The following is a 16,744-nucleotide window of genomic DNA, read 5'->3' as shown; positions in this document are numbered from 1 at the left end:
ATTCCCATTAGCCTACATATTGCTCCCTTTTAGGCTCCAGGCTACCCAATTTGACCTTCACTTAGGCTCCTCTACAACGACCAGCGTTCATGTAGGAATACAAGCCAGCATTCGAAACAATTCAGAATCCTGTAACTAGGTAGATTCATTCAAAAGCTGACATCTATGCGAACAAGAATAAAAAGCCACAACAATTAACCCCCCAACCCCGAGACTCCATGCAATCATCCCGAATGCCACTCATCCTGCAGACACCAAAATCATCAAAAGGGCCTCCATGGTCATGCCCTGTCGCACCGTCAGACATCGTCCAGCGTGCGCACCTGAATGGCTTTGCCCTCCATCGCCTGCTTGAGGCTGGCCACGATCGCCTTCCGCCGGCGCGCCCGCTGTTTCCACTCCGCTCCCTCCGACACAGCAGCGACCGCAAGCCCGTCCGGTTCCGCGCTGCGCAGGGCACGGCGTCGTGCCGAGCCCGTGCCGCTCATCCGCAGCCTGCCAGCCGAATCCGGCGTGTGGTACGCGCTCCGCACGCTGCCATCGCGCGACTCTGGCGTCCGCGGGAACCGTAGCCCGGTCTTGGTCCGAGGTGTGGTGAAAGGGGATGCCTCCCGAGCCGGCGATTGCGGCGGCGCAACGTCGAGTCCCAGCTGCTTGATCTGTGCCTCTAGCATGTCGACGTCGACGCTCTTCTTCTCTACCATGTGCATCATCGTCGAGATCGTTGACGTGACCGCCTCCACCGTGGGCTTCTTGGTCGCCTGGCGGGCCAGCCCGCCCCCGCGCGAGTAGTCGGCAATCTTGGCTCGCAGCAGGGATACCGCCGACTCTAGATCCGCCAGTTGGCTCTGCACGGTCGCGGTCGCCTTGCGTAGATCCTGCTGCAGATGGGCCTGCTCTGCCGACAAGGCCGCAGAGCGCACAGCGGCGGAATCCGTGTACGAATCCAGGGTCTTCCGAATGTTTGCGCACTGCCCACGAAGAGGGAGGATCTCCTCGCTCAGTAGTTGCCGGCAGGCCTCGATCTTCCCCTGCACATCCGCAAGTTGCTGTTCGCGGAGCGAGCCGTGTAGGACTTGGATCAATCTGTTAATCTCGTCAATGTGCGCAATGGATACGTCGGCATCGAGGACCTCCATCGGGCTGTCTCCGAGCATGGCCTCCTGCCATTGACCCAACGGCGAGCTCCGGGTCTCCTCGTGGAGCAAATATCCCGCAAGCGCACGCGAGTTGAGGCCGATGGTGTCCAGCATGCTGTTGATGTCTCGATACAGCCTCTCGATCTGCCCTGGAATCCCCGGCTTGAACGACTCTCCCGCATACACCTGACGGGGGATGAAGGGATCCAGCGTGGGAACGGGGGAGATTGGTCTTGAAAGCTCCGCCCGAACCCTGTCGGCCTCATCGTCCGAAGAGAGCTGCTGTGCCTCAGCAGCTCGACGCTGCCTCTCTGCCTCGACCACCTTGCTGTCTTCCTCTTCGATGAGATCCTTGCTTGGACGCACCTGACCCAGCAGATCTGTCCGTGCCGGTTGTCGGACAGGGCTGGGGGATCGAGGAGTCTTCGGCTCGCCCCGAGTCTTCGGTGCGGGAAAACTGGGGCGAGATATCTCCCCAAACAAGGATCGAGAAGGCCTCTCCGATGGCAGCTTTTGTTGATGTGGTTGCTTTCCGGGAAGCGAGATCTTTGTAAAGAAATCCCCTGCAGACAGCTTCGCGGAGGGTCCGCGGCCAAACGAGCTCTCAGGTGAGAATTTGAAACTCGCCGACGCCTCCGTCTCAGCCGGCTCACTCGGCGAGCTGATCTCCTGGCCCAAATCCTCGCCACTGTCCGCAAAATCGCCATCTGACCCTTCGGACTGCTGAGGAAGCTCAACAGCAGCGCCCTCGTCTTTGGCTGGGGTCTTCTGTTCTTTCTTTGTCGGGAGGAAGTCGGGCGGCAGTGGAGCATCCTCTGCAACGACCGTTTCGGTTTTCTTTGTCTGGGGCAGAAAATCCGGAGGCAGTGGCGCGTCCTCGACCTCCTTTATGGACGCCTCTTCTTTCTTTTTGGGAATGAAATCGGGAGGAAGCGGTGCATCCTCGACTTCTTTGGGTGTCTCTTTCTTTTTGGGAATGAAATCGGGCGGCAAGGGCGCATCCTCCACCACCTTTTCCTTCGGTGGTTCGGTCTTTGCAGGAGTCTTGGTGGAATCGGGAGGAAATGGTGTATCCTCAGACGGCTCCTTAGACACATACGACGACGATGACGCAGACGTATCACCGGGGCCGTACTCAGCCCTGCTTGTAGCATCTGGCGGCAACGGAGCCTCCAACGGGCCCGGAACAACCGTCTTCTCGGATTGCGACGACAAAGGACTCAGCGCCGCCGACGGAGCTTTGGACGTTGTCGGTTGGCTGGTATCGACAGTAGTTGCAGGTTCGGGCTTCCAAGCACCAGGCCCTGATGGCTGCTCAGTCGGAGCCGGCGGTGCGTCTGCTGGCGGCGCTGCAGGCTCGTCTTCCATCTTTTCATCGGCAGGCTCCGCAGATGCGCTCGCCTTTCCGGAGGTGTCACTTAGCAAATTGCCAAGTGAATCGCCCAGCGAAAACGCCCCTCCGCCGGCACTCTTCGCTGGCTCGTGATCCTTCGCCCCATTTGTTTCTGCCTTGAAAGTTGTACCAAGAACGAAGGAGCCGGATCCCAGGCCAAACTTCCCGGAAGATTCAGCAGGCTGTGCGCCTCCGAGCGTTGTCTGCTCTGATTTTTCGAAAATGCTATCCGTGGTCTTCTTGGCGAACGGGCTTTCGGACGGCTTGTTTGCTGCAATCGCACCGAACCCGCTTGAGGCCCCTGCCAAAGAAGCGAAACCGCCGGCGCTGGCGGCCGCGGCCGCGAAACCGGACTGGCCACCGCCAGGCGAGGCGAACGAACCGAACCCCTTGCCTGCCAGGTTCGATGTCTGACCAAATGCCGGAGTTGATCCCGCCATCGCGGCAAACCCACTCTGCCCAAACTGCGGCGTACGCTGACCCAGGGGGCTGGGGCTGCCAAAAGCGGGCGCCGCCGGTTTCATCGGTGTCGTGGTGCCGAAACCGCCCCCTCCGAACGCTGAGGGTTTGTTGGCGCCTAGGGGGGACGGCGTTCCAAACGCGGGAGTAGATGTCTGGCCAAAAGCCGGCTTCGATTGAGGTGTTCCGAACCCAGGCTGCCCAAAGGCAGGCTTCCCGAACGCCGGCTGGCCGAACGCCGGTTGCGATTGCTGGGCCTGGGGCGACCCAAAGCTGGCCACTGCCGGCGGTGCTGTGGGAGCCTGTTGTGGTTGGGTCGAAGGCGTTTGAGCCGGTTGGATACCCTGCACGGATGCCAGTCCAGAGTAAGGCACCTTTTGTTTGATTGAGTCGGCGTAGATGAACCACCACGACATCAGCATCCCTTCATTATTGAGAACTAGGACGTTTGGAAGTGGTGTATCTGAGGCCTCGATCTCCCCTTCAAGGAGCGGCGACTCTACTTTCTCCGTGCTGGAGAGGTCGATCGCAAGTCCGATGGTGCTCGTTTCGTCCCCATTCTCCGTCATCGGAATAGAAGCCTGACGAACCTCATCGCTGATTGTCGTGGATACGAACACGTTTGTCACTTCCTCATCGCTCATCGTGTTTTCACCAAGTTGTTGTGTGGCCCGGGTGATGAGGCCAATGTCAGTGGCGGCCGTGGATGAAACGATGATAGCATCCTTTAGATGCGGCTTGAAATCTCGCAGGCGGGCAAGGAATTGGTGCGCTGGAGTGCGCTTGACACCGTAAGGCATGCAGATATATGGGAGATTTTGGAACAAAAACGGGGCCTGCGGTCGGCGGTGGATGATGTAGTAGTCCGAAGCAGGAATCATTCCCGCGTCATCTTCAGTTTCGTTCGGTGTGTAGACGACCAGGAAAATATCATTCTCCAGCCAAGCAATCGACGATACTTGAGACACCAAATGTCAGCCAGAATACGCTAGAATATAGCAGGAAAGGGGGGGGGGGGGTAACGTACCGTGCTTGTTACCCTCTAGCTGGGGTGCACGAGGGATTTCCGCCTTGACAGCCCCTTGCGGATCTAGTTGAACACAGGAACCATCTGCGAGACCGGCGACCAGCTGCTTGCCTCTATTGCTCCACGCCACACTGGCAACGCCATTTCTCAACACCGGCCCCGAAGCGCCGGATACCAGAGACCCCGCCTTCAAGTCTGCTAGTAGCAGCTCGCCATTTGCCGTCACCATGGCTACGTATGACGACAGCGTCTCGTTCGACGGAGCCGGGTTAGCAGCCATCGTACGCAGCGGCCCATTTGTCGAGATCGATATTTGCGGCTGCGGGTTGCTTTGTAGCAGCGTTGTAGCATCGTAAACCACCACCTGGTTACCACCCTGAGTAGACACTGCCAGCGCAGTTTCGCCGGCACAAAACACAATCAGTTGCGGCCTGCTCGGCAGGGGAATGAGATTTTGCGGTGTGAAGGGCTTGCGCTTGACGCCCTCCTCTCCTCGCGCGGCAATCGCTTCACGGATCGACTTGGTCGTGGCTACGACTAGACCGTCCGGGCTACCGCCAACAGCAATACCCTTCGTAGGAGCAACGGCGAGCAACAAGCTCGTCGGCGGGGGCAGTGAGTCCGAGGGCCATGGTGTTGGGAGGAACCTAATGTGGCAATCGCTCTCGACGCCTTTGAAGCCGATTTCCTACAGACCCGCAATGTTAGTAACAAAAAAAAAAACACTCAACAATGGAAGGAACCGCGCGCAGCATACACTTGTGCTGATTTCAGGTAGCTCTGGGCCCAGTTCTGCTTGCGGGCCTGCTTGCTGGCCTCCGAAGCCAAACGACATGTCGAACCTCTCGGGATTAATAGAACTGAAAGCTTATGCCGAAACCTTATATCTTTCCTCAACACATGGGGGCGCAGTGCTATATCAAAAGGCGCGTAAAGCAGAACTGTTTGTGAGCTCTAGTAGTGGAAAAGCTGCACGGTTGTTGGTCCCTCTGAAAGGACGGAGCGAAGGGTAACCGGCAAAACAACCGGCGGGCGCAAAATCGGTTCTGCGCAATAAATGCCCAGCCGATGCAGCGCTGGAACAAACCACCGAGGCTGAGTAAAGCAGGGTGTAATCGCGCCCGGATTGATCTCACTGAACTTTTGATGGCTAGTCGCGCCGAAGCTTTGGTGTTGCTTGTTAGATGTTTGCACTGTTTGCACCGTTGATGCCTGAGGAAGTCGGCGGAAGACCAGGCTGCTGGGAGCTTCGTCACGCTGCTTGTTGATGACCAGCAGCTTCGGATTACCTTCAATAACCACCACATCGACGTTTATTTTATTTGGGAGCTTTACGCCGGGCAGTGAACCTTTTTTCTTTTGAATTAGAGCGAAATTCCACCATCGCCATGCCCGGCTTCGATTTCTCAAACTACAACCGCAACAAGGCGCTACACGCCAAAGGCGTCCCTCTACCCAAGGCGACGAGTACGGGTACAACCATTGTGGGATGTATCTATGACAAGGGCGTCGTGGTAAGCTCAAACACGAATTCCCATTATCCATAATTTGAATTAGGAAGCGAGAATGGAAGAGCAGACCTGACCAACAACGCGTTTCACATCACACAGATCGCCGCGGACACCCGAGCCACAAGCGGGCCGATCGTCGCCGATAAGAACTGCGAGAAACTGCACTACATTGCGCCACAGATCTGGTGCGCCGGGGCCGGCACCGCGGCGGACACGGAGTTCACGACGGCGCTGATCAGCTCGAACATCGAGCTGCACTCGCTGTCGACGGGGCGGACGCCGCGGGTGGTGACGTGCATGACGATGCTCAAGCAGCACCTCTTCCGGTACCAGGGGTACATCGGCGCGTACCTGGTCGTCGCGGGCGTCGACCCGACGGGCACGCACCTCTTCACCGTGCACGCGCACGGCTCGACGGATAAGCTCCCCTACGTGACCATGGGCTCCGGGTCGCTGGCCGCCATGTCCGTGTTCGAGTCCACCTGGCGGCCGAACCTTGACCGGCAGGCTGCCATCGACCTGTGCGCCGAGGCCATCAAGGCCGGTATCTTCAACGATCTCGGTTCCGGCAGTAACGTCGACGTCTGCGTCATCGAGAAGGATAAGCCCACCCAGCTGCTCCGCAACTACCTCCAGCCCAACCAGCGGGAGCCCAAACAGCGTGATTACAGGTTCCCGCGCGGCACCACCGCTTGGCTTAAGGAGAGGACCATCATTTCGAAAGAGGATGTGGGCAAGTACGTCACAATGCAGGAGATCTCAAGTGAGGAGCAGGAGAACATAGCGGAGCGGATGGAAATTGATACCTCATGATTGTCTGCAACGTTTAGAATGCTTTTCAGTTTGTTCCAATCGACGCTTCTACTTTGATGGAAATGGCCAGTTTCGTCTACGGATTTTTGTATCATGAAAGTTACTCCAGAATCATAGATTTTTCAGGTCCCTATTTACAACCATGCGTCACTGTACATCATCCCGAGGATCCGATCGTATTGGAAATCGAGACTCCGAACGTATCGGGAATCGAGGAGCATCAGATCGTACCGGAAACCGTGCCGGTCGATGTCCTTCATCATACCCGATATCCACATGGTTCCAACCATCCAACGCGTCGACAATGTCCCGACCCTCAAACTCACGGACAATCCTCGACACATACTCGTACTGGTCGACAGCCACGCGACGACCCTCGCGACGGAAGCGCGTTACCCCACAGTGATACAGCGCTCGGGCGAAGGACGGCTGGATCTGCGCATTGTGACGGTGCAGGAAGTTGTAGATCCAGCGAACGGCTCGGAAGGCGTTCCTGGCCGACAGCTGCTCGGACGTTGCGATGGTCACGGCCAAGAGGTGCATGACATGAACGCAGGCTGCGGGGTCGAGTGGCTCGATCTCGTCAGCCGACATCTGTCCGTCGCGTGAAGACTGCGGTCGAGAATCTGATGATGTTGCTGGAAAAGTACCCGTCGACGATTCGTGAGCTGTCTCCTTGTTCCGCGGCCGCACGCTGGACATCCCCAGGGCTATCTGAAGCCGCGTGTTGAACGACAAGAGCCGGAACAGATTGTGCCAGGTCTTGGGTGTCAAGGACAAGTTGAGAGTCATGTCGACGAATTCCGGGCTCGTCACGTCGAGCTGCGTGATCATCCTCATATATGTCGAGAAGAACCACGACTTTGTGGAGTTGAACGCATCCAAATCTGCCACAAGGTCATACAGAGTCGTCTCCCGTCGCTCCAGCATCCGAAAAGCCCGTAAGGCGGACTTGTTTCTGATCCTCCTCTTCGTCAGCAACGTCATCGTTGTTTCCAGGACGTGACCGCACGGCATGTCCAAAGATTGCAGGGTCTGGATGAAGTGGGTCAGAAAATCGTCACGAGTGCCGTGCGGTCTGTGCACGTCGAACTGCTTCAAGAGCGATGTCACCGTCCCGTCACTCGGTCTGCTTTGATACTTGGGTGGAAGTCGCGCCATCGGGCCATCCCGAGTCTTGTTCAACGCACTTATGGCCCAAAGCCGAAGGACAATGCGATGTTTGGGTTTGAGCTTCCCCTGTTCTTTCATTGTTGACTGCTCCAGATCTTGCCAGACATGCGACGATACCAGAGCCTCCGTCTGCCTAATAGCTAACAAGCAATCTCGCCACACCCGTAGCATTCTACCACGGGGAAACGGTTGCGCGGGACTCGCCAGCATTTCTGTAATGCTGATAATGCTCTTCGCGGCGACGTCTGGGTTCAATTGGAGAAGAAAGCCGACAATGTAGCGGATGACGTCGGTGCGTTTGTAGCCGGTCTGTCTGGGATCCCAGAATAACACCATATGAATGGCCTTAGAGACCAAATGTGGTATCCATGAAGACTCCATCAGAGTTTTGCCGTCAAGAGTGACGATAATCTCTGCCGCCAGACGGTACAATTCGGGATGCGGTGCACGATCTAGCAATTGATTCAGCCATGGACGGATCGCCTCGTCATAGACTTCAAACGGCCGGAGCACTCTGCAGGCACTCAGAGCATTCCATAACCGTCGATATACGGCGACAAGTTCTTCGGTATTCTCCGGTTTACCCAAACGACCGTGACGACGTTTCAAGGATGGAATGTGACGTATAATCTGGCCAAGCTCGTTTGTCGGAATTTGTCCTAGTTCGGCGGCCGCAAAGACTGTTGCAAGCAGTCTGTCTTGCTGGGCAATTGAGAAAGCATGATTGTTGACCAAATGCTTGATCAGCGCCAGGTGATTTCCGACATCGTGTCTGTTGAGCAGATCATCGCCGAGAAACGCAATGACCTCTTGCAAGGCATCGTCACCGGCTCGTGAGAGACACCGAGAGATAAAATGTTCAAAGATCATCCGACTGTACATCCCATCTTTCCTGATATCGATTTGAAAATGACGAACGGCTTTTCTAACATCTTCGACAGTGGGACATCTCGAAAGGTACGCGTCAAAGGTCACGCCGGACGGGAGCTGATCCTGCGCGCTCCGAGGGGCTTGTGCGGAAGACTGTGGGTCATAGTAAGAGAAGAGCTCTAAGCAGCTAGTCAGCACTAAGCGTTCATCAAACACCATGTTGTCGTGTACCTAGAGGCTCCGGGCAGGGACGTTTCCGCAGCAGGTCATCCAACGAGTGCCGATAGTGACCGTCCCCATTGGCGCCGAACAAACTGCCGATGTCCACCGAAGGACCATACGCGCTGCCTGCGCCAGCCAATGCCGTATTCTTTCGTCTCGCAAGGCGTTTTCTGGCCTCCAATGGGCCCGGGACGTGGCCTTCATGTCGACGTTGGCATTGTCGAAATCGTCGCAGACTCCAATTGAGGACGTCGTCGCTTATCCAAACATAGTCCGATTTCGCAAGCGATAGCGGCTGCAGAGCGTGCTTGTATGCACGCCTGCTGAGCGACATCGAGTCCAATGGAGTCGTAGACTGGTGCTGCTTGAAATGTGTCGAGTTGAAAGAAGTGGCTCGACGCTGTAGGTGAAAGTCTCTTGGCTGTAGGTCCTTGGGCGTGGCGTTTGATTGGTTGTCTCTAAGTCACGTGACTTATTCCCGACACGCTCCCTCTGCCAGCGATACCTACCAGTCCTATCTCCCCGAGAAGCTCTCAAGGATTGCTTCTTAACACATGGATGCCAAAAGCCCATCTTAACATTCTGTCAGTACCTTACCTCTGTCAGCTCCCACACGGATGCTGACGCTGGAGTCTGATGCTGCTTTTATGCCAGAAAGCTGAGGGTAGGGATAGTTGCAAAGGTATCGGAATTGAGGCCCATGTACCCCGTACTCCGTACTCTAATTAGACAAAGGGATCATAGAACGGTGCCAGCCTGAAGCTCTGAGTAGACAGTTATAGTACTGTCAGTTTCCTGCTTGATTGACGCTGAGACGGCTCCTGGGCCAGATCTCAGCTCGAGACCAGCCATGCTTCTCTTAGTTACAGTTGGTTTCGCCTTTGTTTGTGCTCCCACTGTGCCTGTCTACCGTGCTGCCTGCCGTCTACTCCTTTGTCTCAATGGTCTCCTTGCGCCTGTCGTGCATGGTTCATCACTGGCGCTCCAGGAATATCTAGGGCACATGAAGTCATGTGACAAAATGTCAGACTCTTTCTTTGCCCTGATAGGCTAGAAGGCTTCATGAGCGAGGCCTACAGCTAAGGAGGGCACGCGGAATCATGTGATCTACAGCGTGGATAGTATCAACCACTCGACTTTGAGTTTCGGTCAGGGACACCTCGCCTTCACAAAATCCGAAGTCCACGACGCGGAGGCAACAGCGGCGCTGCAGGGACTGAAAGCAGCTACAAGATCAGTTCAGGCTGCGTGGGTGATCAACGTCTGGACAATTTGGAAGTGGCCAAAACGCTGGACTCGCTTACGACCTCGAGCCAGCAGACTTGCCTGGGGTGCCAACGGGGCCAGAGAGAAGTGGAAGGAAAAACTCCCTTTCCCATCGTGGCAGTCGGGAGGTGATTATACGCCAGGTACCTGGGCATGTAGGTATACCCGGCAACGAGGCTGCCGATCACGAAGCTAGCAAGGCTGCAAAGGCCGCCACCCTGGCCTACCCCAAGGGCCAAAGAGCAAGCCAAGGACGCTTTATGTACTGGACCAGCATAATGCTTGAAAGATACTCCGTACAGGGAGCTAGAAATGCCTTGGAAAAGAGCCCCAACAGAGTGGAAACTACCACGTTACACGCTCGGCAAGTTATAGCCTGCCGCTCTGATCACGGCGGCTTCGATGAATACCATGTCCGATTCGGACATAAAGACGCTGACTGGCATTGTAAGTGTGGAAGAGCAAAAACACCCACACATTTCTACTTTTGTCAGTTAGCCCGGAAAGACCCCAACGGTCAAGCCAACGTGCAACCTGAGGGACATCCTCGCCGGCGGGCGGCGCCAGGGAAATCCACCGGTGAATTACAGCTACGGGCGTCTCCTAAATCTGGGCATGAGACTTACCAATGCTTCATAAAGATGTAGGGCTCTTTTGGACTTCCGACGACCCATTGACAAGATGTACATACCTGTCCGTAGTTCCGAACCATAGAAGCGGCCGCCAAACTCGGCCCACCATAGCCAAAAAAAAGGCTCCGATCACATGTCCCCCTGGATGGGCGCGATTCGATCACCTGTACCATGGCGGGAGCATATATACCTTCGCCAAAAGACATACTTGCATGAAATGTTGTCGTCAGTTGGTACAAGGTCCAGCTGGATGTCATCATCAATTTGATCTAGCTGCGAAACCATCGGTTTTTGGGCTGGGTACGGGGACAGAGCTTGAAGGATAGGAGCCTCTAGGGCGTTTGGCAGTCATGCCGTGTTTATTGACTCGACATATGGCCGTACCGCGGCGAAGGGATTGCATGCTGCGCCCATGTGTCGGGAAGCTCAGCACGCATCGCGGGTTCTAAACCCTTTGCTTGGTCAGAGATCGCAATGATGATTTCGTCGAAACATAGAAGAAGCGCCATCCATCTGACTCTGATGGCATGATGGCCCAAGCAGGAGGCAAGTGACATTCTCCGTTCATCGTTCCAGCGAACAATCGGTAGGAACGAGCGTCCCGCCGTTTATTCCAAAAAGGCGCCATCGAGCGCGATAAGTCGACGGCTAGCGAAATGCTTCACCAGTTGGGCCGGCGCGATGAACAATCGATGGAAGCTGTTCTTCGCTTCAAGCCGGTATTATGTTGTCGTATCTGAGTTCGCCATTGTCCCAAGCAGTGCTGGGAATTTCTGGGATAGGTTTGAAGCGAACCTCGTCACGGGAGCTTTGGCAGATCGAACGCTCAGATAACGTCAAGCGATGCTGGAAGCAGAAATAAGAGCAAGACAAAATGGCGACAAAGGGAACCAAGAGGGAACGAGAACGGTTCGAGTTCGAGTTACAGGTGTGGCTGGGATTGAAAGTGACGGCGTTCTCTTTGGACTCGTTTGACAATACAGCTCGCCTTCTTGATGAACTTGATCCCGACGAGCTCCCAATGATAATCTAATCTTTATCGCGCCCGTGATGCTCTGTGCGGCCTTCATGTGATCGGACGCTAACCTCATGGACACGAGTTTAGATGAGTCCGACCAGGCCTCCTTGTGAAAAGGCTTGTTGCCTTTCGCCTTCTCAAAACTGTAGAGAGCGAATCGTGCCCGCTTTATCGATTGATCTCCGAGACGAACAATCGGTGAAGACGATGAACGAAGATGCTAGGAAAAGGGTCTTCAGGAGGGATTCTTGGTGCGTCCGGCTGAGAAGCAGCCGACGATATAGTTCTCTTATGGCTTGTATCGGAGTATCGGCCGTCATCCTCTTCAGCTTTTACCAGGCACTCCGACGTTTGCAGAACCTCTCTTTGCACCGGTTCAGCTTTGGGCCGGGCTGAATGAGGCGGACGGCTACGTAAGGTCCCGGCCATTATTGGCTTGTCGTGTAAGGTTGGATCCCGGCGATTGGCTTGAAGTGTCATAGGGTGAGGATTCGGGACTGCTAACGACGCCGTTCTCAATCTCCGGACAAGGACATGCTACCATGTGAGATGAATCAAAAGTTCGATATGTGCGAAGACGAAGCGGTAAGCGAGGAACTACTAGATAGTAGATAGGTACTACTCCGTACATGCATGGTGCGAGGTGGCCTGACATGACTTAGCAGGACAGAATTCTCCAACAAACAGGGATAAGGGTAGCGCATGCAGTTGGAAGGACGCCAAACGACGAGGAGCGAGACATCATTGAGATCTGCAACACAAGCATGCAAAGGATATTTGAGGAGGGCAAAACCGTTGTGGTTTTGTTCTGTATCATGATGACTAACCCAAACTTGGTAAGTAGTTGAGTCACGTGATAAAATCACGTGTTGGTAATTCAAACCAGGCAAACGTTGCACGTGATTTAGCTGCCGACGACTCAACCCGGTAACAGGATCGTCAGCCACTTCCGCGCTCGAGCCTCTGGCCTCCAGGCAACTTCTTTGACGTCAGGACGCAGAGGCCTGAGCGAACGGAAAAGACATCCGACGACGACGCAGCAAGGGACAAGCCTTGTGGTGAATGTCACAATTCCAGTGCGCATCGGGCTGGCCGCTGGCACTGACAGCAATCCCCTAAAGTCTAAAATTAACCTGTACAGTAGTTAGGTATTTACCGTTTCCGGCTTGGTGGAATACCCGGATCACGGGTGTTATCATGCCGACCCATACTCCTGGGACAAAGGTGTTGGGCGTGTTGGGACCAAACTTCCGGAATTGCAGAAGAACTTTCGAGTGCATCGGCGTGAAATTCATTTGCTCTGTATAATGATTGATGGTCGAATTTATGGTTCTCGAAAATCGTACGAGAAGACTTACTCATCCTTGTCCAGGCGGCTGTTGAATCAAAAGGCTTCAGAACTCCGTCGAGGGAATGGCTGAACAAGGGTGTGATCAAGCTTAGCCTCGTTCGGCTCGCTTAGCCTCGAAGAATCCGAGCTCAGACCTCAAAGGGTCACGGTCACAGCGCTCACTACGGAGTACGGAGGCACCCTGACTCCCTGAGTTTGGTTTGATCAAAGTTTGCTTTGTGTATTACTCTTCCAACGGCGCGGTTCAAAGCCAGCAATCAGCACTTCCGCAGACATCTCTGATCCATGGAATCGAAGTGCGTAGTACGGAGTACAGTACGGTAGCCTAGAAGGCCAAGTCTTCACCGACTTTCTGGAACAGGAACGGAGCGTACTCATAGAGTCTCAGCCGCGTTTAGGGAGTACCTACAGTAAAATGTTGCTTTTCCATGCAAGAATGCATAAGTGCATACGGAGCTGGAGCCTAACTAATTCCTTCCAAACGGCCTTCGTAAGGGAGTTCTCTTCTAGAAATGCAATCCCTCCATCCACCATTACACATGACCTCGTGTGATGGAATTGAGTTTAAAAAAAAAAAAAAAAAAAAAAAAACCAAAAAAACGGTCCAGATGCATGAATCCTGAATCCTGCAGCCGTAAAACTGTAGAAATGAGGTCACTAAAGATTAGCCTACCGTACGGGATAAACGGGAATGGCAATTGACACTTTGACATTTTGACAGGAGTACAGGAGGTATGTAAGTAGCTACATGTACCATTCTGCAACTCGGTCCCAGAGCAAACCCGACAGACTGTTTTATCAGTCATGACGAGAAATGTGATTGGTTGAGGTTTGGCGATTGTCGATTGATCAAATTTCCCTCAGACTGTTCGCATTTGTCGGTCTTTTTTTTTTATCATTCATTGATTTTGTATGCTATTATCTTCTCAACAAGGCTTGGGAAGGCCAGGGTGTTGACAGGGAGTTCTCCGTACTAGGTACCTCTAGGTAAGTACTTAATAGAATACTCATAAAGAACTCCATACAACCAATTACTATCAACCATATTCAGTCCCAGTAACTAATACTCGTTGTTTTGATTAACCTCCCTCACAAGTCCAAATCCAGTCCCGACAGCGCGGTCAACAAGAACCACACTCCTGGGACAGGGACTGTCGATTCCCACCACCACAGAGCCACCGAGCCACCGACATGGAACGCCTAAAGGCCCAGCCACCCACAGAAAAAATAAGTTTGGTACAATACGGCCTCGCATTCTTCGGATTTCCTGTCATTCGAAAATTTTAAGCGCGGTAGTGGGTACATTGGGCATTCAGCAATCCGTCCAGTCGGAACCCGGAGCGTTTTATTTTCGTCTCCTCTGTAACTCCGTTTACTCTCCGTATGTAGAATGGAGTCGATGAACAATGGCGTTCCAAAGTTTCAGTGTTCCCCGGGCACCTGCACGTCGTTGGAGCCGTATCTTGAGGGAAATCGGTGGTTGGGTGGACCATGCACCAGGACAGGACGAGAATCATGAGAGTCGGGTACCGACGAACGAGGCTACTCGTACATACATTTACGCAGTTCGTTGGTACCGACAGAATCACCCCTGTGTCCAGAGTACTCGAAGATTCGTTGTCTTTGGATGAAAAGTGTAAAGGCCTACCACGGGGAATCTACCCGAATACTATTAGCGATTGGTTCGTATACTGCATACCAACGTAAATCCGTAATTCCTGCAATCTGCAGTCGCTGAAGTTTGAACCTTTTCCTTCTTCAAGTCTGTAACACCAATCACCGACGGCGCCATCGTCGACACATGCCGTTGGGCCGGTTGGAACGCCTGGTTGCGATCAGACCTGCCATTTCCAGGGGTCAGGGACACGTCTGCAGTTCAGGGGCATGGATCCCTTTGCATGACGAACGTTTGACATGCTCTTTGGAAGGTCTGAACAATCGCAATGCCGGACAGAAGGTACATACATACATTAATAACTAGATATTCGAGTCGAATTTTCTCGCAGTCGGCAGCCAGATGCGGGAACCCGGTGTGCTGGGACGCCGGCTGGAGGAAAAGGAAAAATTCTGGGCCTACGCGGACGGTGCGGTCCATTCATGATCCCTGTCAGCGTGAGCCAATGGGGGGGAGGGGGGTGTGCCTCTCTGCCCTCTCAAGCGAACAGTCACTGCAGCCATGGCGCAGATTGGGCGCCAGTAGCCCTTGGGTCGGGACGGACAGTGGAGATGAGATCTCAGTGGGGAAAGAGGCTCGGGTTGGACCTTGCCCGAATATCCCCCCCTTAAACACCTTAGGCATTACTCCGTAGTTAGGTAGGTACCTCGAGGTAGGTTTATGTAATTGGCCCAAAACGGCGGTGTTTTTTGCAGCCAATGGCCGCTGTCGAGCTTGGCGTGCTGCGAAATGGCTCCTCTTGCTCACACAGTGGAGTCCATGGCGGCATCTTCCTTACTCAAAAACGAGGCAATCTTCCCCCATCCACGAGTCATTGCAACATGGCCGTTGTTAGTTGCTGGAGCTTGCAGTGCTGGATTGCCTGTTGGAAGGCTCGCTTCGCCGTTAGGCCAAACTCTGGTGCGTAATGACGGCAATTCGTCGATCCCGCCAGCAAATCAGCATGTTCCGTTCCGGCCGGCCGGGCGGGGGGAGGGGGGGGGTTGTGGGAAAGACGGGCATATCAAGTGGAAAGTTGGGCTCGTAGTCTCGGCCACCGAGAATTGCATGCAGCAGAACGGAGCCAATCTCCGTTGTCCTAGGGAGGGGGACCGTTCTGGTGGTGTTCTGTCCAGTGGTCCCCGTTCTGCGCCGGCAACGGCAGGCGGCCATATGGACGGTGTGCGTGGGATTCAAAGCGAGGGACAACGAAAATGGCAGAATCTGGGATAACTACGAGCACTCTTCAACTCTTCTATAACGACTCAGTGAGAGAGGATGGACAAGTGAGAGCCCATGCCAAAGAGAGTGAGGAGAGGAGCGAGGGAGCCTCCCGGGAAACAAAGAGAAAAAAAAACAGACCAGCACCTTGGATTATGTAACGTTTGGCGGTTCCAGCAGTCTGGGAGCATTGGCGGTTTGAGTTCCATCTGCCTCGGAGCAAGTCCCCTCGTCCTCGTTCCGTCCGAGCACGGTCTCCCGCAGTGGTTTCCCACTCCAGCGGGGCAGCCAGGAATTAGTACGAGATTACGGGGACACTCTCGGTAGTTATGGCTGTCGGACGAGGATTCGACAATTCGTAGGAGGAGGAGCCCAGGAAAGCAAGCTGAGTATTTAGGCTACCTCACCCGGATCCCCAGGTGTCCACCCACACCGGTCATTTATCTTATACATAGTGTTTTGATTATTATTATTATTATTCTTAACTAGACCAATGCGAAAGATATAACGATCGTCTTGTCTCGTCTCTTTTTTCTTCACTCCGGTGGATCCGTGATTCCAGACAGCCCTCCCCAGTGCCCTCTGCATGGGGACCGCCATGAGTCCATGAGTCCGGAACCTGAAATGCAGCCAGACAACCGCCCGTGCTTCTTCGCTCAGATCCTCGCTACACTGGTTGGATGAGATATATATTGCATATTTCCTCTGTATGATACACACGGGCAGACTCGAACAATCTTACTCGCGGGTGATTGCCGGGAAGTCCCATCAGCAAAGCTTTTGAGGCTTCTGTTCTCCAGTCAGAAATCAAACATGCCTTCCAGTCAGCCGGCGGCCGAGTAAGTGGCAGACAATATCCGCTGTGGTGACGAGTCAATTCCGGGGAAGAAGAAAGCTAACGGAATCGATGGATGGAATAGCAGTGACACCCAGTCATTAACGGCAAGCGTGACGGATTACCCAATCGAACATGGCCGCCGCTACCACAAGTACCA

The 16,744-nt window shown here is 54.2% G+C and overlaps 5 protein-coding genes across 5 annotated transcripts; 3 read left to right on the top strand and 2 right to left on the bottom strand.

Annotated features, from left to right (window-relative positions):
• Positions 1 to 299: 299 nt before the first annotated feature.
• VTN31DRAFT_2591 (uncharacterized protein) lies at positions 300 to 4,853 on the bottom strand (the record flags this gene model as incomplete). The annotated part of the gene is made up of 3 exons (XM_069402776.1): positions 300 to 3,949; positions 4,019 to 4,706; positions 4,776 to 4,853. The coding sequence occupies 3 exons, from the start codon at positions 4,851 to 4,853 to the stop codon at positions 300 to 302; spliced, it is 4,416 nt and encodes a 1,471-aa protein (XP_069262024.1).
• A 553-nt stretch (positions 4,854 to 5,406) lies between these two features.
• VTN31DRAFT_2590 (uncharacterized protein) lies at positions 5,407 to 6,342 on the top strand (the record flags this gene model as incomplete). Its single annotated transcript, XM_069402775.1, has 2 exons — positions 5,407 to 5,532; positions 5,629 to 6,342. 2 exons carry the CDS (start codon positions 5,407 to 5,409, stop codon positions 6,340 to 6,342), a joined length of 840 nt encoding a protein of 279 aa, XP_069262023.1.
• Positions 6,343 to 6,489: 147 nt separating this feature from the next.
• VTN31DRAFT_2589 (uncharacterized protein) lies at positions 6,490 to 8,941 on the bottom strand (the record flags this gene model as incomplete). The annotated part of the gene is made up of 2 exons (XM_069402773.1): positions 6,490 to 8,564; positions 8,617 to 8,941. 2 exons carry the CDS (start codon positions 8,939 to 8,941, stop codon positions 6,490 to 6,492), a joined length of 2,400 nt encoding a protein of 799 aa, XP_069262022.1.
• A 1,343-nt stretch (positions 8,942 to 10,284) lies between these two features.
• On the top strand, positions 10,285 to 10,512 carry VTN31DRAFT_2588 (uncharacterized protein; the record flags this gene model as incomplete). Its single annotated transcript, XM_069402772.1, has 2 exons — positions 10,285 to 10,320; positions 10,372 to 10,512. 2 exons carry the CDS (start codon positions 10,285 to 10,287, stop codon positions 10,510 to 10,512), a joined length of 177 nt encoding a protein of 58 aa, XP_069262021.1.
• Positions 10,513 to 14,891: 4,379 nt separating this feature from the next.
• Positions 14,892 to 15,761, top strand: VTN31DRAFT_2587 (uncharacterized protein; the record flags this gene model as incomplete). The annotated part of the gene is made up of 2 exons (XM_069402771.1): positions 14,892 to 14,958; positions 15,439 to 15,761. 2 exons carry the CDS (start codon positions 14,892 to 14,894, stop codon positions 15,759 to 15,761), a joined length of 390 nt encoding a protein of 129 aa, XP_069262020.1.
• Positions 15,762 to 16,744: the final 983 nt, after the last annotated feature.

Source organism: Thermomyces dupontii, assembly GCF_041956625.1.
Source record: "Thermomyces dupontii strain NRRL 2155 unplaced genomic scaffold VTN31scaffold_2, whole genome shotgun sequence".
NCBI classification, from domain to species: domain Eukaryota; kingdom Fungi; phylum Ascomycota; class Eurotiomycetes; order Eurotiales; family Trichocomaceae; genus Thermomyces; species Thermomyces dupontii.
The sequence above is the reverse complement of the archived record's forward strand: the minus strand, read 5'-3'. Positions and strand labels throughout refer to the sequence as shown.